The 24,087-nt window shown below is 36.6% G+C and overlaps 1 protein-coding gene across 1 annotated transcript in view; it reads right to left on the bottom strand.

Annotated features, from left to right (window-relative positions):
• SCFD2 (sec1 family domain containing 2) overlaps positions 1 to 24,087 on the bottom strand; it is a 187,284-nt gene that overhangs the window by 125,948 nt on the left and 37,249 nt on the right. Inside the window, exon 4 of the mRNA XM_054632751.2 lies at positions 12,241 to 12,416. Within this exon, the coding sequence (XP_054488726.2) occupies positions 12,241 to 12,416 (176 nt within the window). The remainder of the gene's footprint in view (positions 1 to 12,240; positions 12,417 to 24,087) is intronic.

Below are 24,087 nucleotides of genomic sequence, written 5' to 3'. Positions count from 1 at the left end.
ATCTGCTTGAAATATGTTTCTCCCTGTGTGAGAGAGCATCTAGCTTTTGTATTTTTACGTAAAGAAATTCCATTCCTGTGCCATTACTTACTGAAAACAATTAAGAGTTAGATTTAAAAGATTTTAAAAGATTTAAAGCTTTCCTCTGCCTCTATGTATTTTATGAAAATAAAACTCCTATGAATAACACATGCAGGAAAATGATAAGAAAATTAGTGCCAGGCTAGAGTGTTTCAGTGATGTCTTAAAACTATGTCTCCTCTTTTGACTTACAGAAGGTAAATATAATGAGAAGAGGCACACCACTCCATGCTTATCTTTACTACTCTAAGTCTACCCATCAGATACTAAAGAAACAATTCATTTTTTGCTAGTGATCATTTCTGAAGGAGATCTTGCTCAGGCTATGGATAAAACACATATGCACACAGTGATAGGCTAGGAAACAATTAATTTCACAGAGGCAACAAAACCATTTGCAGATGCTGATGTTTGAAGTTCAAACCGATAATCTTACATGGGTGAATTCATACAGAGAAAAAATTTCATTCCATGTTGCTCAAAAATTGTATGAAATCAGAACCCAAAGCAAAACATTGAATTTTTGCAAGCTGTTAACAGACTTCCCCTAAAACACGTGGTGGCTTCCCAATCTATACATTTGTGGCCAATGCTTGCAGTCAGACCCCTACAAATTAAATATGGGCACGTATGTCTTCAGTATGTTCGACCTCTACTCTGCAGATGGAACTAAACCAGCATGCAAAGCCAAACTTGGCCTATGCCAGTGAGTGACACTGCCTTGCAGCAGCAGCACCGTGTGTCCTTGTGCAGCTGCTGTCATCTCTGTGGGGGCAATGAGAAGATGTTGTGAACCATTTCTCTCCTACAGTAGGTAGCTTCTCAAACAGCCTTTTCTTCCACGGGATAGAGAAAAAGCACAGATTTCCTACAGCTGTGGCAGAAGCCAAGGTCTCACCAAGACAAACTTGGAGAAACAGTAGATAAGGGACACAGAAGGTGCTGAGTTGCTCTAGAGGCTCTCCAGAACTGTGAAATTCAGATGTTTCAACTTGAATGTTGTGTACTGACTCGTTGAGCATTGACTATTTTTTTGTGGAATTCCAGAAATTAGATAACCTGGTCAGAAAATAAAGTCTGGGGAAAAACCTACACAGAGAGAAACAGGATAATCAAATTAAGTGAGGAAGCTAAGAGAGCTTTTCACTTCTTTTTTTTCTTTTCCTTTTTTTTTTGTACAAGAACATATATTTTGAAATTTATTCCTATCTATCATATAGTTACAATCAGAAGAATTATGTCCAGCTGAGGCTACTGTGCAGTAGAGATAATGAACTTTAACTAGTCCTACATAATACCAAGAACTTTAGCTTTTTAAATATTCTTTGTTTGGGATGCAAGCAGAGACTTGCAGAATTTTTTTTCATAACCGTATCTGTTAAAATAGATGTAAGAACAAATGATTTTTAAAAATATACTTTCAAAACCAAACAGAACTTAAAAAAATCATGCCAGTGAGAGCCTGGTCACCAGGGACACCAAAGCCATAATAAAATATATGTTAATAAAAAGTCAGTTGAGGATCTGTGCCAGTCTTCCTCAGGGATCCTTTATGTTAACCACACTCTGATACTGTTACTGGAAAACAATATTCTGAGCAGATACATTTAATATCTACAGCTATTAATAGTTACAGGTATCTTAATACAGTATCTATGTCTTCCCAAACTCAACTGTTTTATCTCTGTTTCTGTGTTGCAGAAGAATACTGGGTTAAGAAATTCAGATAAAGCCAGAGACAATTTTTAAAAACTGAAAGAAAATGCTCCTTATTTTTTTATCAGAGAAGAACATTTCTGCTCCATTCATTATTTTTTATCCGAGAAGAATATTTCTGCTCTCTTCAGAAAAGGCAACAGTACTATGCAAGGGTAAATCAGACGCAACTATGAAACAGGCCTGAATCCTTTGCTGCCTATGGCTTAGCAGCTATCTCATTTCCCTAGACTTGAGGATGGGTAGGGAAGAAATACTAGAAGAAAAACTGATGAATAGAATTAAGTCATGTTTGGAAAGTTTCTCATCTCTGGCACATTACCTTCTCTTCTCTTCCAAGTGCCCTCGTTAAAAAGAATTTGAAACTTTTCCCTTCCCCAGAGACTCAGATTATAATTTATTACTTATCTGTTATCTACATTTTATTTTCCTGAAGAATAAACCTACATCAACCTGACAGTTGTGCTGAATGGCAATGGTTTATGGACCAAGTAATTTATTTATTGTAACTATTACCATATGTTTTAACCTGCTACAAAATCATGAAATACTTCCCATCAATAGTCAGTCCAAGTTAGATTTCTATACTGAATTGCTTAATGTGAATGTACAGCATTTCTGTACTTCAAACAAATAGTGTGAGGACATAAACAGCAGTTAAATGTATTCATGCCTTATTAGACACAGCTGCACAAATGGGCTGTCATATTTCATTAGAAAATACCATACAAGTTTTACATGTGCACAGTACCCTTCATTTCTGCAGGCAACACCACTACTTTAAATTACAGAACACTCACAGAACCACATGCTATTTGTTTTAAAGGTACACAAAGGCAAACAATCTGGGATGAGGTGGTGCAGGGGAAACATCCAGAAGGAAATTTAATTTTTTCTCCCATGCCTACCACATTTTTATTTAACAAAGCATTTTTATTAAATAGACAAAAGAGTAAACAGAGACTACAATGCTACAGAAGCTTCAGAATAGGAAATGCAGGTAATTTCTAGTATGGAGCAAATACTTCCTTCTGCTTTTTGGAGGAAGGTGGGATACAAATGAGAATCAAGCAGTCTTGTTACAGTCTTGTTAAATGCACTTTTGTCAGGTCTATGGTATGCTGACTTTAATGTTCTTCTGCTCAAATATGGTGCCATGGAATGAAATAGGGAGGCTTCTGAAGAGGCATCTTTTTAGACAGAGAGAGTCCCTAAAGAAACCTCATGGCAATGTAAGGTAACTGGTAGCTGAAGAGATGTGAACTGGAGAAAACCTAAAGAAAGACAACCCCTAGAGGAAAATCTCTTTTCATTTCCCAGGAAAACTCATGCTTGGCAGTAAGTACTATACAGGCAGTGGCAAGCCAGATTTGATTTTAAAAATTATTCTCCATTACCTACTGCAAAGGTAAAATTCCACTAGTGTTTTGCTGGCCAAATCAGCATGCTGCTTTCAAACATGACTTGCTTTTCTAACCTAGAGAAGGAGAGCTGAGCCTGCCTTCTTTGCTGGAAATGAGCAAACAATAGCAAGCAAGTCTATATATATATATATACAAACAATTATGTTATAATTTATAATGAAAAAAACTCTACCATGGCTCCACAGCTAGACCAGCCACAATCAGCTTGTTGTGTACTAGTGTCTTTTTGTGTAGCTTCCTTTGGCAGAGGGGTCTTCATTGAAAACAACAGTTTTGTGAGTTCTCCAACACACTGCCAGTTTCACTTCACCACATAAAAGACAAAATCTTAAGTCAGAAAAAGAAGTTAAGTCCTAGACCACCCTGATCTTAGTTGGCCTGAAAACTCAGAAAATTAGCACCACTTTGTTTTTCATCAAATAAGCAAAATCAAATTAAAGAATATACTTGTTTTCCTGCTGAAAATGCACCTCTATGTCTATGCATGATCCATGTGCTCAGAAATATCTGACCCAAGGAAGTGTGGGGGGCCTGTTGAAAGTTAATAGGACTCATTAACGTGGGGAGACAAACAGTGGCAGCCCCACTGTTAATTTTGGATATTGCCCACAGTAAAGTTTTCCACTAGCTTTCAACTGTGCTGTTTCTCTACTTTCTTCTTGCTTGCCAGTCCGTAGGAAATAATCAAGTATATCCTCCAAAGGAAGGAAAACCAAACTGACAGACTAATATAATCACACTCAAACCCACATATACAGTGCTGGCACTATCAAACTGGTTTGCAGATAAGAGATTTAATAGGTGATTACTGCCTTTGAGCTAAGAAACCCTATGATAAGCAGTTCCTATGAATAAAGTTCTCACTATACACTGTGCTTTGTGGTGTTGACTTCATTATTATTACAACAGTATCTGTTGGGAGGGAGGACACAGGGGCTGTAAAAACAAGGCAATGCTCATTTCCTTTAAGACTGCAGTATAGTTAGTGAAAGCACAAAAAATCCAAAGGTAAACACAGTCTGGCTTTAAAAAGGGGGCAATATCCAATTACAATTATTAGCTAAGAAATCCTACATATCTCACGAAAAACCTCTTGCCTTTCCTACCTAGCCTATGACAAGCTGAGTGAACCATTTTGACTGAAAGCATTAAAAAAAAGTACACCAAACAAGTATTTTTATCAAATTTTATCAAATCAAACAATTTATAGTATTTTAATAACTATGAGTAGCATAGTCAATGAAATTGATACAAAATAAAATGCTAGAATTCAAATGGAGCTGTCTACTTCCCCATCTCTATTCATATATGACTTTGCCTGCCAGTAACACGCAATTAACATCAAATTGATGAGCTTATTAGCAGAGACTTAACACCACAAAAACACACTTGATTCAGTATTCAGCAAAGCCTTGATAATTAACTTGTCTATCAGGAGGCTGATGAATGGGCATTGCTAATGGGATTTCTGTAGTTAAGAGGCAAAAAGATGAACTAAAGGAATCTGCAGTGTTATACTGCTTACCTGTGACCACAAAGCAACATCTTAAAAGGCACTGCTTACAAGTCCCTGCCTTCCAATATAAAAGATGCTGCTGCCCAGAGTTCTTGACTCCTCCACTTTGTTGGATCCAAAATAATGCATACCATTTTTCTGTGGGTTAATAAGCCATGACATTTGTACAGGCTATTGGAGACAATTGCCATGTAGGAAAAGTGCTTTTAAAAACATATTTCATGTATGACAGCCTATCCTGTACAAGTAAAACCAGAAAGAAGCTAAACAAATTTTTTTTTTTTTTATGAGGGTGGTACCAATCTCCTTAAGAAGCAGACACTGGAAACCAGATCCTGCATCTAAAGGAAACCAGGTAGTAGGCAACTCTTATCACTGGAGCACCGTGTAGAGCAAAGCAAGGACTTACTGGGAATACATGCAACAGAAGCTTTGCCTCTTGGATCACAATTATCAGTCAAAGAATAAATGATGATTTATTCAATATTATTAATACTGCGTCTCCTCACTACTCCTCTACATATACTGGGAGGGATTGTAGGCACCCACCTTTTGGCACAGTTAATATCACCTCTTTCAGAAAGTAAGGAGTTAATGTTACTTTTTAAGGAGGAAAGTCACAAAGGAGAAAGAATGGCAAGTGACAGGCAGGGCGATTGCTCTGCACAGGGATTCCCAGACTGGTGAAGGACTCTGGGTTTCACTGGTGGCAGTGTTCATATGACACTGGGAGTAATGCTGCCCTTCTGCAGCATGGGTTAACCAGAGAGCAGCTGCCATGTAACCACAACATGTTCTCTAAAAAACATGGCAGGTAAAAGGTATTAATTGCTTAAACCTCTAACAAAAGAAAGTGTATTCGTGTAGAGGGGGTGATAGTGGTTTTCTGCTACCCTCCCTGAAAAGCTGGCTCCTATTGCAATAATTTATACATTGAGATTCTTTTATTTTACAAGAAGTATTTTGGATTTGTACATATAACATTAATTTAACAGTTCCAATTGACTTAATATGTTTCGCCCCTTCCCACAAGGCTTTAAAAGTTTTTCAGATGTTGACATTTGTTCAGGTAAGAAAGCCATTTCTTCATTTAGTGCTCATTTTAGAGGTTCTAGGTGACCTGTGTCTGGATACAAAATATTAGCCCTTTCAGAGGGTGAGGAGGGACATCTTTGTGTTTTAAATGAGAGCCATAATGGCAATACTTAGCAATTTTCAGACCAAATGCAAACACAGTTTTTTGACAAGAATACTGAAAGATATTCTTAATTCCCATGTGATATGGTAACCACACTTAAAATATTTTAACCTGTTGTCAGCCAGAGTTAGAAAAACTTCAAATAGTTTTCTTTCAACAGATTAATAAACTGTCAATAAAGACATCTTCTGTTTACTCTCAAATAATTTATTTAATGTTAAAACAATCCTTAACTGTATCTTATTTGTACTTTCAAAGTAGTCTGAGCATGAGCATTCTACATACAGGAAACTATTTTAACTAGAAGAATTCTACATATACATATAGAATAAAATAATTTATATGTGTATATATATGCACATACATATCTTTCTTTCTGAGCAAAACCACTAGGAATGCCTTAATCCTGGCATATCAAACTGGGAAATGACCCATAACTAAGCTCCCTAAGCCCATGGAATATGGATTATAGCCAACAAGCTCCTTCTCTATGGAGTGTCATAGATGGTGAACCAAAACCAAACACTCTGAAAAGAACTCATCACTTCCTCAAACTTAGTTCACTCTTTTACCTCTATTACTGTAGTACCAAGATGTCTCCAGCAATTTAGGGCTCTACTTTATAGAAATGTTTAAGAAACACATAAACACATCTGAATTCCAGTTAAAAACAAGGTAGCATGAGCATAAGAGGCACTGAGCAAGCAAAAGGAATGAACTGAGACCATGTGAGACAGGTGTCAAGATACTTCAAGGTTTATATATACCAGTTGTTATGAAAGGCCATGAAATTTAATATAAATTTCATGTAGAATAAATACTTAAGAAGTTAAAAATACCACGTGTGTAAAGGAAGAATCCAAATGGGCTTGCATGTAATGGAGTTGACTGCAGTGTAAATGCAGCAAGTCTAACAAACAGATGGTTAAATAAGAACTAACAGTAAATAATTTGAAAGCTTAAGTAATTGATACATGTCTATTTTCACTTAATCAACAAATTACATTTGATTGTTTAGTTGTGTAAGACAGAATGTGTATCAGTGTCCAAACTACAATTTCATCCAAAGATACCAAATTCCAGAGGATGACCTTTGGAATCACCATGGTATCATGCAAGACTCCCACCAAGACAATTCATTCCATATGTAGCTTTATGTTGAAAAGTAACTGAGCTAATTTCAAGATTTATTTTTAAAATGTAAAATCTCTAATTGTGGGCAGCTAACACTATGGGTCTTTCCAAATACTGTTGGAATATCACTTCTGAAGAGATAAACTGATCAGCATTGTAGGCCACCAAAAAGAGAATTTATTGCACTGAGCTGAGCTATGTAATTATAAATTACACATAGAAAAAGCAATATAAATAATAACAACAAGGAATGTCACTGATCTTAATCTAGTCTTTGTAGAAGTGAAGGTCTCTCAACAGCTGACATTAATTATTCTTGCAGAGCAAGACCAAGAACTACAAAAGCTTTTCTATTTTCTCACTTCTTTCTAGTAAACTGCTTGCTTCAGCAGACCAAAGCCCATGCTTAAGCTCTTGGTATACACCAGTTTAGAGTCAATAAATGTTACCTAGTAACTACTGTATCCTGTAGAAAAGCTGAGCAGTCTGAAAACTACATTGAGTTCTAGGCAGGGAAAATTTGTAAACTGTCTTAAGAGTTTCCAAATGTATTGGCAAAGGTTTCTGTGCAGGCATGTGTTTGTGAGGAACGCCTAAGCTATGATGTGCAAATAAATAATAATTCACCCTTGATTAAGTAATGAGTTGTGTACCTTACATTTGTAAAAATGGTAAAGAATCACAGCACAGGATGACGTGGTTCCTAACACCCTAGCTATTAAATCTTGCTACTAAAACATTAACTACAATATAAAATACTCAGCAGTATTGTGATTTTTCCACTTCTTTTTTTTTTTCGGAGTTTGAACGCTAATATTCATAAGAGAATGATGTCATTGATTAAACTCATAACCACTTTCTGCCAAAAAGAAAATAAACACATTGGAATGACATCTGGCATTAAGTCTCTGTTTCCTTAAAAACATGTTTATACTTTCTGTTTCTCAAGACACCAAGGACAACAATAAAATCTATATTCTGACAAATTTTACAGCACCAAATTAGTACGAATTAGCACTTGGAATTTTAAACATGAAAATACTGTACTGTCAAGAGCTCTCCACCTAAGTGTATGCACACAGCTTCCACCACCAAAGTATTTGACCTACTTGTATTACTACTAGGAGTGACTAAAAATTCCAGTTGCTTTTGCTAAAATATTAATGTTCTCTTTTTTATGGTAGCTGAAAGAACTTTTAGTCCTTTCCATGAAAAGACTTTTAGATAGGCATCATAAAGGTAGTTATATCCACTGATCTATAGGATGAAACTGTGAAAGTGTTAACAATTTTTGGTTATGGATTGATTTTGTGAATTTATTTGGTTTGTGGGTTTTTATACTATTCTTTATTATGAATTTAATTCAAATTTCTCTTGAGATTATGTGACATTAATCAGCATCACAAAACAAAATTTTGACAGTTCTGAGATCCAATGTTAGCATCATGGTTTTACATCAATGCTGAAGCTGTCTAATTTCCCAGAAAATTGTGAAATGTTGGACAGCTGGTGCAAAAACGTTGTGGCACAAAAAATCTCAAGAAGCAAGATTTCCCTCTCCAACACTATAATAACAATGAATTTAATAATCTTTCAGATACACTTATTTTTGTCAATTCAGCTATTCTAAGACAACAATGCTGGTACATTTGCAATTTTAGAAGGATGTTTACCCCAGACATCTTAAAAAAGAAGAGAATGTCCTCATCCTAAAAAAGAAAAACAGCTTCCTCTTTTGGGAAGGGTCACTGAAAAAAATCCTAATCTTGGAATTTAAATGGTGGAGGTTAATAAAATAAGACTTCTACTCAGTTTGACAAGTACTTTACTCTTAAATCTTGAGAATAAGTTATGCCAGAAGGATTTAGCAAATTCTAAGAGGTAGCACCCAACCTCGGCAATTTTAGAGCAGTGCCATGCAAAGAGGAAAGACATTTTCCCTTGGGGCACATTATGGTCCTATTCACACCAGCTGCTGGGTACTTTTAAACTAAATTTGGAGGCAAAAATCCCTGCTCAGTAAATATATGAATAGTATATGTTAAAAAGAGCAAGGTTTTTTTCTCTCACAGTGTCACATTTTGTTTACTCTGGAGAGAGCTCCTCCTGTGCTTTTGCATTTCATGGGCCCAAGAAAAGGACCAGCTAGCGTGGCAGAGCTCAGAAAATGCAAAAGGCTTAAGTCCTTTAACTCAGAAGTTCAAATCCTCTCCCCATAAAGACATACATTTTAGAGCAACAGGGAATATAGCTAAAAAGTATGGAGTGGCAACACTCTTTCTTTGTTACCTCCCTAAATATTAAATCTTCACTTGCAGGGAAACAAGGCGGTCACATGAGGAGTACTGGAGAGTTACAGGCTGTGTGGTGCAGCATTTGGTCTCTGTTCCCTTTCCCATTTATCAGTTTTATGGATGGTTAGAATGAGAAAAAATAGAAAGAGGATCTCAAGAGAAGAAAAATGCAATGGGGTAGGATATCTCCTCGGTAAATAGGACAAACTGTTTCAATTCACACAGCATTTAAAACTCCTCAGTAATGAAAGCTCTATCATGTGCAGAGGTAGAGCAGTAAAACAAAGAGAAAACTTGTGATTGACAAAATGAATCACTTTGATGCATTACTCTTAGATCATGATCCTCTTTCCTTTGAGGTCAACACCATGATTCCATTGAAATCTAATTTCACTCTCAAACTATTCATCCATCCCAGTAAAGGAGAGAACAGCACTGTGCTAAGTATGCAGCTGCACTTTTAGCAGACCTTCAGTCAAAATCAAACTTCCTTGATTCAGATGTAAAAAATTTAATGAGCCAACGTAAGTCTGGAAAAATGTAGAGATTTTAGTTATGACAAAATAGGAAAGTGGGCTGTTTTGACCTCTAGCAGACCATTTTTTGAACTGAGTACTTGCAATTGAAAAGGATAAATCAAGGAATAGAGAGAAAAAAAACCCAAAAAGGTTATTCAGTGTAACAGTTAGATGAAAGGTTTCTTATTAACAATGTAGTTTTTTTCTGAAAAGCACAAAATAGATTAAGCAGAGAATCATGAGAGCCATCAGAGATGCAGTAACAACAGAAATTCCAGCACTGTGCAGATTTATTTTTTTGGGAAATCTGAGATTCTAACATCAACTGTTTTTACTGCATTATCTCCTTTACCATCAGCTGGAGTCTGACATGCATCCATCAGCAGAAAATCTAGAATTCCTACATTGTCAAAATCTAACAATATTAGTCCCAATAGATCTTTTACAAACAGTTGTCTTCAATGTTGTTCCAATATACAATAGAAACAATACTGCTTTCATGTTGAAACAAGTACTTTTTATTGAGGATTCTTCAAGATTATTATTTTAAACTATATGAAACATAACAAATATGCTAAAGAATTTCTCAGTAGTACTGCTGAAATAAACTATTACAGCACCAAATTTAGTGCAGTGTGCTATGTACCAGGCATTCACAAAGTAATGCCCTGGATGATTTTTTAAAAATAAAAATATCTTGAGTGTCTTCTGGGTCTCAACACTTTGCTCTCCCTACAAACCCCTGTAAACAGTGCAAAGACAGGCCATGCACTCAGAAGCAGATAATGCATGTCAGATTTTGTCTTCAAAATAGTCTATATAATTCAAACTAACTGTTGCTTGAACTCCTGAAACAAGTATGTGCTTAAGGAACAGTTAGAAATGCTAGCCTAGAAAGTTTGCTTTGGCTAACACAGTTTACCTTAATATGATGGTGGAAGGCAGAGGGTATAATCCAAAGCCACCTACGATTATGAGAGTGCTTGTTAAACATTTCTTTTTCATGAAATATGTAGTTTGGTTGTTCCTTACCTCTGTTTCCCATTCTCTGCTGATTTACTGCATGGCTTTTATATAGGCAGCTGTCTGTTGTTGTGAAAACAATGCTGAGCTTGCAGCTTTATTTTAATTCTAAAGCTGAGCTGGTTTTAAGATGGAACATAGCCAGCCTCTGAGAAGAGCTATGTGACATGACTCACTGTGGGAGAGAGAAGGGGACTGTGGGCTGTCAGTCCCATCCTCAACAGAAAAACTAAAGAATGGCTAGAATGAGTTCTTTTACCTGAGGTGTTTCTCCTTTTTTTAATAAAGAAAGTTGCCTATGATATTCCAAAATATTTCAGTCTTACCAAGAGACAATAGTTTTGAAAGTGAATTTAGACAAGAGCTTGCTACTATCTAAGTTTTGCAGTTTTTTGCTTTCCAAACCTTGCAGAAAGCCATTGACTACAAAGCTATGAAATGAAGTATGGGCATATTCTTCTTGAAGGACTGTACCCTGCTGCCAGAGATGATGAGGAGAATCAAATTGGTTGGTTGTTCCAGACACCTGATTTTTACAGAGGTATCTGGTTTTCACTCATTTAAAGCTGACTCATTAACTCCATTGGGAGTTTGCTCATCAAGACATGCCTCTTGTTAGGGTTTCAGAAGATGGTTAAAAAAATAAATAGTACAGGAAGAAAAGTTTTGAGCTTTCTCTGAATTTCAGCAGAAATTAGCTTTACTAGGTTCTTAGAAAAAGCTCCTCCTTTGTTTGGTACATCTCCAAAGGTTAGTAGGATAAAGTTCAAAATACCACTAACTCTTAATTTCCTGAGAGCAATCCAAATGTGATAGAAAATGGTATGTAAATAATACTGTGGTCACAGACAGGATGCCATAAAAAATGTGGTGGTGGGAAAAACTGAGGGTAGATGACAGTTTTGAACAAGAGAAACCTCACTCTCCTGGTGCATGGAATTTCCAACTCAAAAAATTAAACAAGTTTTACACTTACATAGTAACAAACTCCTCTCTGCATTTGATTCAGCACTTTACCTCAAGAAGCATATAGTGATAATGATAATGATAACAAGAACAATCCTAGGCAATGCCAGAAGTTATATCTTCTTGAAATTTCATATAAATGTAAAACTGTCACCCAATTCAGATTACTTATATGCTTCACCTTTAATGCCTACTCTTTTGTTTATATAATTCCTTAGACACAGCTATAAAAGAATAAATATGTTGGTTCCCATTCCTTTTACCCATTTGGTAATAAGGAACAGCTCCTTAGCAAGACATCCCAATGCACTTCTTCATAAACAAATACAAGCTACAGAATGCAATGGAAAAATCAAAACATTAAACATACCTGCAGAAGTAATCGCTCAAAGGCAAGGAAATTGTCCCATTTGGAAGTCTGGGGGTGTTTCAAAGTCTGGACTGTGGCCAGCACAAGCTGTAGAAGACCACAGTGGTTCTCCAAAGCTTTGAGATTGTTTCTGAAAAGCTGAATGTATGAGCTGAGCTGTTCAGGGGTGACTCTGCCTGTAGAAAGGAAAACAGGACACAGCATTCAGTCGAGACAAATACAAAACTAAATTTTTTAAATTATTGTGAAAAGGTTACAGAGAACTTTAGAGGCCTCTCCACTATGGGTCTGATCTTAGCTTTGCTGCAATCACTGGCAGATTCAGCTGCAGCAACAGTTCAGGACAAAGACTTACATCATCCATGAATTGTGCCTTGAGATATGTAATATGGCAGGTTTTTAACAATGTTCAACAGATGGTGACATAAAGAGTAATACTTTTGTTTTCAGACAAAGAGGGACATTCATTTCAGCTAGGGAAATAATATTTGATGACTACTTCTAAACAATCTTTCTGTTTTTACCAGAAGTCCAATGGGAATTTGCGAGTTTTTTACCTTACAGCAAATTCAAATCTTCTCACCACTTCCTGAGGGTACATTTCTTGATTAGTCTTGACTCAAGAAACAGATATAATGTTAGTGATGCAAGGAATGACTTTTGGAGCTGTTCTTGGAAGGGACACATTTCCAAGGTGTGACCCTTCAGTTTCAGACATGCAGTAACCACAGCATGATTTCACCAGCTGTTTGAAAATAAACACCCCAATGCCCACACATGGTCCTGTAGATCTCTTCTTATCAGAAGAGCATGAGGGGCACCATTTGGGCCAGATGAACACTACAGGATTAGCTGTTTATCCAACATTAAAATGCCAGCTGAACTGCTCAAGCAACTTCTAATTTGGAAAGGATCTCTTTCAGGAAGGAAGGCAGCTCAACTATCCCAAGAAAATCACCACAGATGGCAATTACACATGCCATCAACAGACAGGCAAAAATGGTGTCAAAACACCATCCTAGCTGCAAGTCTGGATTACGACCCAGGCCAGGGCTGGTTCCTGGAAGCCTCTGCCAGTAACAAGTCATCTTCCTCAAGTAAACCAGACCTAAAAAGCAGGGATATATGAGACAGAGTGAGGAGGATCCTTTAACTTAAATAGGACAATCTTTGGTGCCAGGAAGACATGATGGTGTCCTGATCCTTAGTGGTTCATAGCTTACAACACTGATCATTTCAGTCAGAATTTTTCCATAAAGGAAAAAATCTTGTAAAACTGCCACTGTGTTTCTTCTCTGTGTTAGGTTATATCATCAATTAACAAGGCTCCCCATCTGCCTTCATCCTTTCAGTATCATATAAATGGCAAATAAATTATTCCAACAGTGAATAAATGTTGAAAGCTCTTCCTCTTAGTCAGTGATATCAAGGGCTGTCTTTGGAAGAGCATATAGATTTGGGAAAGCTGCTAAATAAAGCAAAAACACACGGGCTCTTTATGTGAATTTTAACGGAAAGCATCAAACCGAAAAGTCAGCAAATTAACACACAAATCAAGCTGACACCACTCAGTGGGCCAGAGGGCTGACAAAAGGCTTCCACGGTTAGCCCACATAGGCTAAAACAGCAACCATGGCCATGTGTGTTTTTAGACTAAACACTGGAGCTTTCAGTCTTGTTTTATTTCTTTTAAAGCTGTGTCAGGCAGATTTACACGGTGATTTGAAAATGTCAGTCCATGATGCCTTGCAGCATACCTTTGATAATGACTGCATTATTACCCAGAGCAGTGCTGATATATTGTAGTATATTCAAAATCTGATAACTTGCTTCAATTGAGAAAACGTGCAGTTGCCAGCCCTTCCTTCATATGAATCAGAAAAATAGGAGGGCTTTCAAGACTTCTGATTTCAATTAAAAAAAAAAAAAAAATCAAGAGTTTTGTTCCACATTGTTCCTTGTGAAAGCGAATCCATATGAAGCACCAGATCAGTTTGAGAGCCATTCAGCACCATTTTAGATAAACAATCAAATTCTTTCCCACCCTCAGAATACCACCAAAAGAAAGTCCAACACATATGTAAGTACAAGGAAAATCCTGACCTTAGCAAGTCATTAACAAAACTTATACTGGCATTAAGGAGTGCAGCATCTCATCTGTGATATTTACAATACCCCTAGAACCACTCAGATCCAGGATTTGAGAGTTCCAGCCAACTTCTACACAGCAATCTCCCTGGACAGCTGGCTGATAAATATTGTTCCAGTATTCTACTATTCCAGTAGCTGAGGAAAGGAACTTGGGAAAGTAATTGGTGGTAATCAGCAATTAGATGACTTTTCCTGAGGCCTAAATCCTCATCATCTTCCCTGCTGCTTGCTCACAGAGGGAGATTTCAGCACAACAGACTACTGCTAATCTAATTTCAACCCTACCAGCCCTTTGGGTTTTTGAAGTCCCTCTGTTGTTTCGAATTGTTTCATTGCAATGTCCCAGGTAGGTCCTAAGAAATCAAGAGGAGATCTATTTCAACCACATCATGTCTTAACTGTCATTTTGTTCTCTTAAAGCATCTTTCAAGGTTCGCAGGCAGAACATGGCAACTACTGGCAAAAGGACTTCAGCACAAGTGTCTTGTCCTGCTCTCTTCTTCCTGCTCCATCACATTCATGCACCTCTACAAACTCTAGATCCATGCAGACTCAGAAGTCTGTGTAGGCATCAAAGCCTGACTGTGAGAAATACATTATGCTGACAAAGCACTTGATAATTTTTAAATTCCTGGATGGGAAAAGGAAAATCTTGACCTCAACCACTGTTAGGATTTAAAAATACTGATAACCTTTTTGAATAAATGCCAGGAATTCCATATTGTCTAAGAAATAACCTTGTCCATTAACAGTTATCAAGCAGAATGTGTGAAACAGGTATATTTGTCCCAAACTCAGTCAACTACATCCCAATACAGAACTTGAAATAATGACGTCTACTGAAAGCAATAGTAAAATGAAACAAAAACCAACCACACACACACACATAAAAACAACTACAAACCTCAACAACAACACCACCACCACAAATTACCCCAACATTTTGAAGCCTCACGCCTCTTCACAAGTATAGAAGAGAGGATAAAATCAGTAAGGTGGTCACTGGGAAGTATCACAGGGAAACCCAAAACTTAATAAAATATAGGAGGATGGGGAGTAGGTAAGAAAAACAGACTGATGACGTGAGAGAACTAATTCAGCTAAAAAACAATGAATGGCTAGTTTGGCACAATCAACATATTTGTGCACTGAAGAAATAATCTTTGGAAACAGAATGAAATAATAATGCAGGGAATGAGACTGGATATCGCAGAAACATGACAGACTAGTGGCCAATCTCACTACTGAGGGACCTGTCCCATCCAAAAACCACTGAATATCAGTGTGATGAAGCAACCCTGTGTTCTAGGGCTCTAATAAATGTAAGATAAAAAGTAAGACATAACAGAGACTAGACTAGCCTAGGAAAAAAGAAATCTAGCATTTGTGTCAAAGAAATTATGAAATTAGTTACCTTATTTAGCTGATATAAAGAGTGTGAAAAGCTTCAGGACAAATGTCCAAGAAAAAAAATCTTACCCCTAAAAATGGGATAAAATGCAAAGTACATTTATCAAAGAACATCATGTCAAATTGAGATGTAACCAATTAACAAATTAATTATAATACAAATGGATTTAACAAAGCATTAATTGTGCCATAACCATATTTGAGTGCGAAAAGACTAGGATTACAAGAATTGTAAGATACCTAAGAAACACCCACAAACAAGAAGTACTAGTATATAAAAAGAAAAGGTAAAATAAGAGTGTTCTTCTGTGTGCTTGTACATATTTATAGTACAAATTTTAGTAACAAATGGTGCCAAAACAGGTGCTGTCAGAAGCTTGTGGAACATCATTAATATGGAGAAAGAGCAGCCAGCAGATCTGGACTGCTTTGAGTATTGGACAAATGTAAGTAGGATGAAATTTATCAGTATAAAAATGATGCATTTTGAGGCTAGGGTAAGAGCTGTAAATGTGGAGTTAAAACCTGAAAATGACAGAAGGAGGAAATAATGTCTAGGCTTCTTCATTGTAAAAAAGCAGGTACAATTACTTTCAAGTGATACAGTTGTAGTAAAAACAGAGGCCATAGAATGCCTCAATATGTAGAGGCCATAGATATGCCTCAATACAAAGCCTCTCCCTCCAGGAGTCTGCTCTGTGCAGCTCAAATCACTCCCATTCCTGGAAGTTTAACTCATAACTGTGATGCATGCACAGAGAGTCACTATAACAATTAGGATGACAGAGAACTAACGTCAGGAAAGCAAAACAGAAATGTCTGGTTTATATGGGCTCCCTGCATCAGCTGAAAAAAAAAAAGAGGTCTCTTTGGATACATAAAAAATATTTACATGAAAGTTCAATACTGGTACTACAACCAATGGGGATAAATAATACTTGAATATATTTACACAAGACATTAAGAAACATCACTGTATCAATCAGTCTTCCAGTAGTGGAGGCAAGAGTGGAGGCAAACAAATTTAACTTGCTCCAAGGTGAGGTTTGATGAGTGTCTAATGAGCAGCTGCATAAATGTTCACAGGCTTAATTCAATATAAATGGCCCACTTAAATTCTTTACTCCTATGGTAATTAATTTGTAAAAATATTGGTTGAATTCCACCTCCAACTTTCAAGAATTTAGAGCAGATCCCAAAATAACTGCAGAAAAATTTTACTTACTTTTCAATTACAGAAGGTGCTGCTTGGTTTTGATTTTGTTTTTATTAATAATTAATTGAATAAATAATTTGTTGCTAAATATGAAAACAGCAGCACTGAATATCAACATCAATCAACATCAATCAATTTTCAATGTTTTACCATACCAAATAATGCAGTTCATATTCCATGTACAAATGATGACATGCACAATTAGTCTGAAGGGAAGAAGTATTTCTGTTACTGGCAAAGCAGATCACTCAACATATATTGTAGCAGAAATTACCAGCAACTGATATTAAAGGTCTGTCAAAAATCTGGGTTTGAGTAATAAAAGTAGACTGAGTGGAAAGAAAGACTTTCACCTTAACAGTTAAACAAAAAGTCAACTGGACAAACCACATTTGTAGACATTAAGACACGATTTACCAGTATGACTTTTTTCCATTTGAAATTAATGCTGCAGTCTATGTAGTGCAATGCAGGCATTGCTTCAAGAATATAACTATTTTTCAAGATGGATTTACTGGTAGAAGTAATTTTTTAAAATTCAGAATCCAAAAGTGCTTATGCATCCAATAAAAATTTATGGATGAACAAGGTGTTTAAAGAGCAAAAGTCAGAATTATCAATGCACTGTTCCAAACATCCAGGTCTTATTTTTTTCATATAACACTTAGTTAATTATCTCCACAGGGACAGGGAAACAAGTAAAGAGGAAAGTACATTTTGAGACCAACTGAGTAAATCCATGGATGCTCTTCCAAGACTGCTGGAACCGCCAAATACACACAACTTTTAACTTTGTTCAGTTTTATGCAAGAACACAGAGCTTCACTGGCTGGAATCCTTTTGCTGAGGTCCATTTTCCACTTGAAAGAATGAAGAATAAGAAACAATCCTGGCATGCTTATGCTCACAGATGAGATTTTTCAAGTCAGCAGAGGGCTGAAGAAATCCAGATAAATTGTTTTCCTTGTCCACAATCTAAGCAACATAGACCTATCTCTCCCAGTAGCAGTGCTGGATATGTGAGAGGAATGTAGAAAGCTCTAGTACTCCACAAAGCCAACTGGGCAACTGTGCTGCTAAGGGACCTGGATATTTGACAAACTGAGTCAGAGCAATTGAGCAGGGCAGATGTTGCCCCTTATGTCTCCTTGTTAGTCTGATTTCCAGATGCTGTTATTAACTCAAAATTCTTTTGTACTTCATGGGAAGCTTCAATAATGATCTTTAACAACAAGCGCCAGGAAAATAATTCAATCTCAACTTTTGTTTAGCTTACTTCAAAAGTCATCCAGCCTTTAAACTGTTAACAAAGAAAAGAAGAACATCTACTAATCCCTATTTCTTTGGAGAGAAGGAAAGTAGGCCAGTATGGGATGCTGTTTGGCTGGCTTCTCCAGAATAAGGATCTGAAGAGCACTAAACCTTACAGCAGACTGAAAACAGATGTCTCAGGCTTATTTCTAACAGTGCACACTCATCTCCCGCAAACGTGAGCCCATCTGTCCTGGGGTTTATGGTCACTTGTAGGCCTCTCCCTTTTTTGTGACAGAAACACCAGCACCCACATAACCCCATGGTCACAGGTATGACTACAAGGAGCAAGTCCCCACTAGAGCAATGCCAGGATAAGTTCCTTTTGGGAGTCTGAGCAGTTCCTGAAGTAGATCCCAAAGTACACTGCCACAAGACAGGGGCAGGCTCCTGCTGCCTGCCCCCACAGCATTGTGCCATCAAAGAAGAGCTGTGACCAGCCCTTACTGACTCCCATTCCTCTTGCCACCTTAACAACATCTGCAGAACACAGGCATTGGAGGCCAGCAACTCTGCCCTGTCTGTCATAGGCTTTCTAGTGTATCTCAAGACCTTGAGGGAGGTAGAGCCTGCCACATCTCACATCTGAAGGTGTGTATTGCAGTGGCTTTCATGGACCCACAGACAATGGTGACAACTATGCTAATGTTTAGCAAATTCTGCAATAGAGGCATATACCCAGAACAAAAAAAGCTGAACTCTATTTATTACTCAGCTAGCACTTGCCATGTAAACTTGAACATCTAACCCAACTTGGCTTAGGTCCCATCAGCTGTAGCATTGAGTTAGTTATTCCAAAAGCAGTTTATTCTCTATCAGTAGATGTGTATGGTATCATTAAATCCTTGTTTTAACAGTTTTCCTATAGAGCCCAATTATATATGGCCCAAGCCATATGCTTGCTGTTTTAGCTTTCTCTCCTAATAAGCCTTAATCTTTTATTACAAAACGGAAGCCACACTTAAATATTAATTCCATTGACTATTCTTTTGAAATTCTTTTACATGCCTTAAAACAAATAAAACCTAATCAATTAGGTGGGACAAATATAACTAAAGCACTCTAATACAATCATCAAGATTTTTGGTTCTAAGCACCTAAACCCAGATGTCTAAATATGACCCTAGTTATGATTTATGACTCCTAGACCAGCTACAGTTTCATATTTTCAAATACATCCTGAAGGCTTTGACAAATATATAGTTTAGGTGTTTCAACATGACTTGATATTTTTTTCTTTTCTGTCCTTCAGAACTTTGTTTTAAAATGTTCTGGCCCTTCAAATGATTGTTTCCTTCTCTGTGTACTCTACCATTCAGTTTTCCCTCTTCTGATGGTTAAGTCAGTATGCACAGAAAAGTAACAATCATATCTAGCTAGTGTCTACAATATTCTCTAATTGCCCTCCCAAATATTAAAGCATTTTTTTTAAAAAAGAAGTCAGTGAATAAACAGGTGAAATCTTGTCTTCCAGAATTAAGCTTCCCAGGCATTATTATCAATATTAAACTTGTAATTTAATACTGGCATACCAGAGTTTACCAAATACTCCTCAAAATCCTGAGTAAATATGCATAGGGGTGGATTTTATTACTTAGTTTTTACCACTTCCACTAAGTTAATAAATACAGAATACCAGGCCAACTCCCAAACAGTCTCCAGCCCTTAAAACCCAGTAACCCCTGGAAACAGTAATTCACTGTTTCTGCAAAAGGACTTGAAATCTACAAATTTGGCTGAATCATATCCAGAACACTTTAAACTTCTCACAGAAATGAATCAACTTGTTTGTCTTAAAAATAACATTCCCAAAGGAATGTCAGGTGGCTTGTGCATGTCCTCATTTAGCCCTACGACATATGTTCTCAGACACTGAAGCACTTCATTGTGTTCTTGGCACACTGCCCCAGAGAGAAGGAGGTCATTGTTCTTCTTTGGTACACTATTCACAGAACTTATTATTCCTCTTATAATTTCTGGAAGACTTCTGCAGCTGAGAATATCCTAACAATCATTTTGGGTGGTAGCAATTAAATAGGGATGGAAAACATGATGATGTATGAGTATATACATATGTAACTCACCACGTCTCTGGTGTAACGAGTCATCCTTTGTGAGACTGAATGAACAGGCTTACACAATTATACTTGGGGAAAAAAAGTGTTGGGCAACCCACACAGTTGTACTGAACTGCCACGTTCCACCTCCAGTTTTACACCTACAGACGTTGCAAGCACACCAGCATCTATTTTATCTTTGGTTTAAATCCTTTGGCACATGCTCTTCTCAGTGACACTTTGGTCACTTTGGACACTTCTACATCACCTTCAGCCACTTCAAGTTTGTTCCCCCTCCTTTTTTTAACATAAGTAAATTCTAAAGTCCTTTCTGTGATTGTCAGACACGGAAAGCACATTACTTAGTGCTAATACCCTCAACAGTATTCCACCAAAGTGCAGGTGCCATGTGATCCCACTGCATGCCAGAATCTCCCAACCCACACTCATCAAGTCTTCCTTGTGTAAAACACAGTCCATGTGGCTGATCCACCCTACAAAATGAAGATATCACAGCACACATTACAGCAAGTTCTATCTTATTTTCAACCAGGCTGCTTCCCCACAGATATAAAAGAACAGCAATTACAGTGGATTTCATTTTCTGAACTTGAAGTATTTTATTTTTCACCCAGATACAAAGAGACTTAAAGGACCTGCTCCTGTCTTTTTAACCACATCTTGATTATCACAAAAGGACAGTCTACTGTACAGTGGTGAGTTGTTTGTTTTTTTTTTTAAATCCTTCAAATTCAAAAATCAAAATATTTAGTTTCAAGACTGAGATGATACAATAGAACTCAATATCAGCAAAAAATAAAGAAAGCTTAGTGAGTAATAAAAGTCTGGTGTTTATCTGAAAAAACCCCACCAAATAAATTTTAGCAGAGAACAGAAGATGGTAATACAATTACTTATGTTCAGGAAGTTGCATCAGCATTCATAACTGATACTTTACAGATTTATGTGTGTGTGTGTATAGATATTTATTTTCTTTTTAATCAGCTTATTTCTACAGAGAAGGACTTTTGATCTAGTTTTATCAGAACTGACTCACAGATGCTCAAAAACCCGAAGAAGCATTTCAACCTTTTCTGGACAATTTGTTTTGTTTGGTATAAAATTGTTTGTTTAGAGACGTAAGAAACCGACTTCCTATCACACAGATAGGAAAATGAACAAGTAAAGTTAGTTGTGAAATCCCTCAAAACAATACCAGTTGCCAGTATATGTGCAAGTAAATGCTATTTAAATTTTTAAGCCTTTCACTCAAAATATTTTCTTTTGATTTAAACAGTACAAAAAAATTAATAACAACATGGATTTTCATTAAACCTTTGCTTCAAAACTTCACAAATGTTTATCTGCACATCAGTGTTTACTCCCAACTATCATGAACATCACTGAAATTGTCTAGAGAAAGACACATTAACATAGTCTTTTCCTTATACTTTTATTAAGACAAAAGACCTCATATGGAAGTTTATATAAGCTTTGCAGCATGACATTAGGAAATAATACAAATAATGAAATTAGATATTTATAGAACTTCTGCAAGGCCAACACTTGTGTTTACTTTTAAATTTTTAAGAATTGTCTACAATTCTAATCACAACCAGACAAAGAAGGAGACTTGGCCCCATGTTTACATTTCAGTGTTTCGGTTTATTTTCTACAAAAAAATGTTGATATAAAAATAATGAAAAAATTAAAACTTTATCCAAAAAAAATCATGGAAAGACTAATGTCACACCAGTCCCTTCTTAAAAGTAACAGTAAGGTTTGCCAAACAGTCCTGCACCCGTGTGCCAACCACAATTTAATCAAAGGAAATATACTACCAACATATTTTTCTGCTTCCCATCACTGCACAGGGTTCTGTGTTTCACTTCCATCTGCTGTTTCACAGCAGTGAAGTGCAAAGTAGATGAGGTATGAGACACAATTTTATTAGGGCTTGAACCATTACTGATCTTATACCACAAGAAACTACTTAGCATGCAGTACATTATTCACAGAACAATGAGAGACAATTGATACAAAAATGCCTTTACTGATACTTTGAAAACTAACTTATTTTTGCAAGAATATGAAGTCTCAGAATTAAAGTAAAAAAAAAAAAAAATTCAACAAGACCTTAGGGTAAAATGTGGTATTTAGTACTTCAGAACGAGCTGAAATTTTTCTTTAAACTTAAATCAAAAATGAGTACTCCCAATATCAAACTTCTTTTTTTTTAAGGTAAAATCACACAACCTATAATTAGGTAGTCATAAAACAATCAAACAAAAAAACCCTAACTCAAACCAACCCACAGCACTCAAAACAAATTTGAAGAACACTTGATCTGCTAAACAAGAACAGCTAAAAACCACTTACAGTCACCTGCAGGGAATGCCTTCCTAAAATATGGAGGGAGAAATTTTGCCTCCAAATAAAATTCTTGCAAGAGAGAGGCTACAGAATGTTCCCCAAGAATTTATTTTTTAAATTTCAATACTATTCTGGGTAGTTTCAGTTTTGGATTAAAATATCTCTGCTTACCTATTCTGCTTAAAATTTATTTTTGCTATGACTGCACTTCACATTATCAATCTCAGTCTCCTTCTATAACCATAGCATACTTCCTTGAAGAATAGGATAGGACTTAACTCCCAGGACCCCTTCCAAACCCATTCTCAAAAGTTGTGGCTGTTGTTGCAGTAGCAGAAGCCAGTGGGATTGCACATTCCAAACCCTTCTTTTCATCTCTACAATTCAGATGAGGATTTGGTACTCCAAGTACTTTTTCTTCAAACAGGATGTATAAATGACACAGATGTTCAAACATCCATTTTTAACTGTCTTCTCACCTCAAGTGGATTTGAGTGTGTACATTTCCCAGAAAAAGAAATCCTGTACTTTGAGGGTCATATTGATACTCTGCCCTTAAAGATAATACAAACCACTGAACAAATAACAGGTAGATGTGAAGTGGTGTTTGCCCCAATTTGTAAAGGAATGTAACCTACTGAAAAACAATTCAGTAGGCAAAGGAGGGAGGAGACCAAGGAAAGGTAAGAGACAAATGAAAGAAATTGGTAAGTTGTTAAAAAAAAAAAAAAAAAAAAAAAAACAACCAAAAAAAAACCAAAACCAAACCAAACCCAGAAAGAATAATTGAATAATTGATTGAATTAGCTGAGCAGCTACAAGATTGACAGAGCTGGATAATAACAAGCTACCTACAGCTGCCTTTTTCATTTTAGACTTTACTTCTTCCTCATGAAATACACTGTATTGCTCTGCTGGTTGAGACTTCCTCCACTATTAAACTGATAGAATAGTCTAATAGTGGATCTGTGACCTAGGTCCTTTGAAGCTCAGGATTAAATGTGTCTGTCCAGTTGAACATGAATCAGCCATGTGTCCTTGCAGCAGTTAAAGTGAATCGTGTACTAGGTGGCATCAGAACAAATGCAACTGGCAGGCAGAGGGAAGTGGTTGTAAATCTCTATTTAGTACTTGAGAGACATATCTGGAATATGAAGTTTTGGGTTCCACAGTACAAGACACACTAGAGTAGGTTCAGAGAAGGGGCATTACAATGATTTAGGCTAGAGAAAATGATGCACAGATAAAGGCTAAGGGAGGTATGTTTGCTTAATCTCAAGATATGAAAGCAGCCACAGGTGTTACTGTCTTCATGGATGTGATGAGTGA

The sequence above is a fragment of the Agelaius phoeniceus genome, chromosome 4, assembly GCF_051311805.1.
Source record: "Agelaius phoeniceus isolate bAgePho1 chromosome 4, bAgePho1.hap1, whole genome shotgun sequence".
Classification (NCBI taxonomy): Eukaryota; Metazoa; Chordata; class Aves; order Passeriformes; family Icteridae; genus Agelaius; species Agelaius phoeniceus.
The sequence above is the reverse complement of the archived record's forward strand: the minus strand, read 5'-3'. Positions and strand labels throughout refer to the sequence as shown.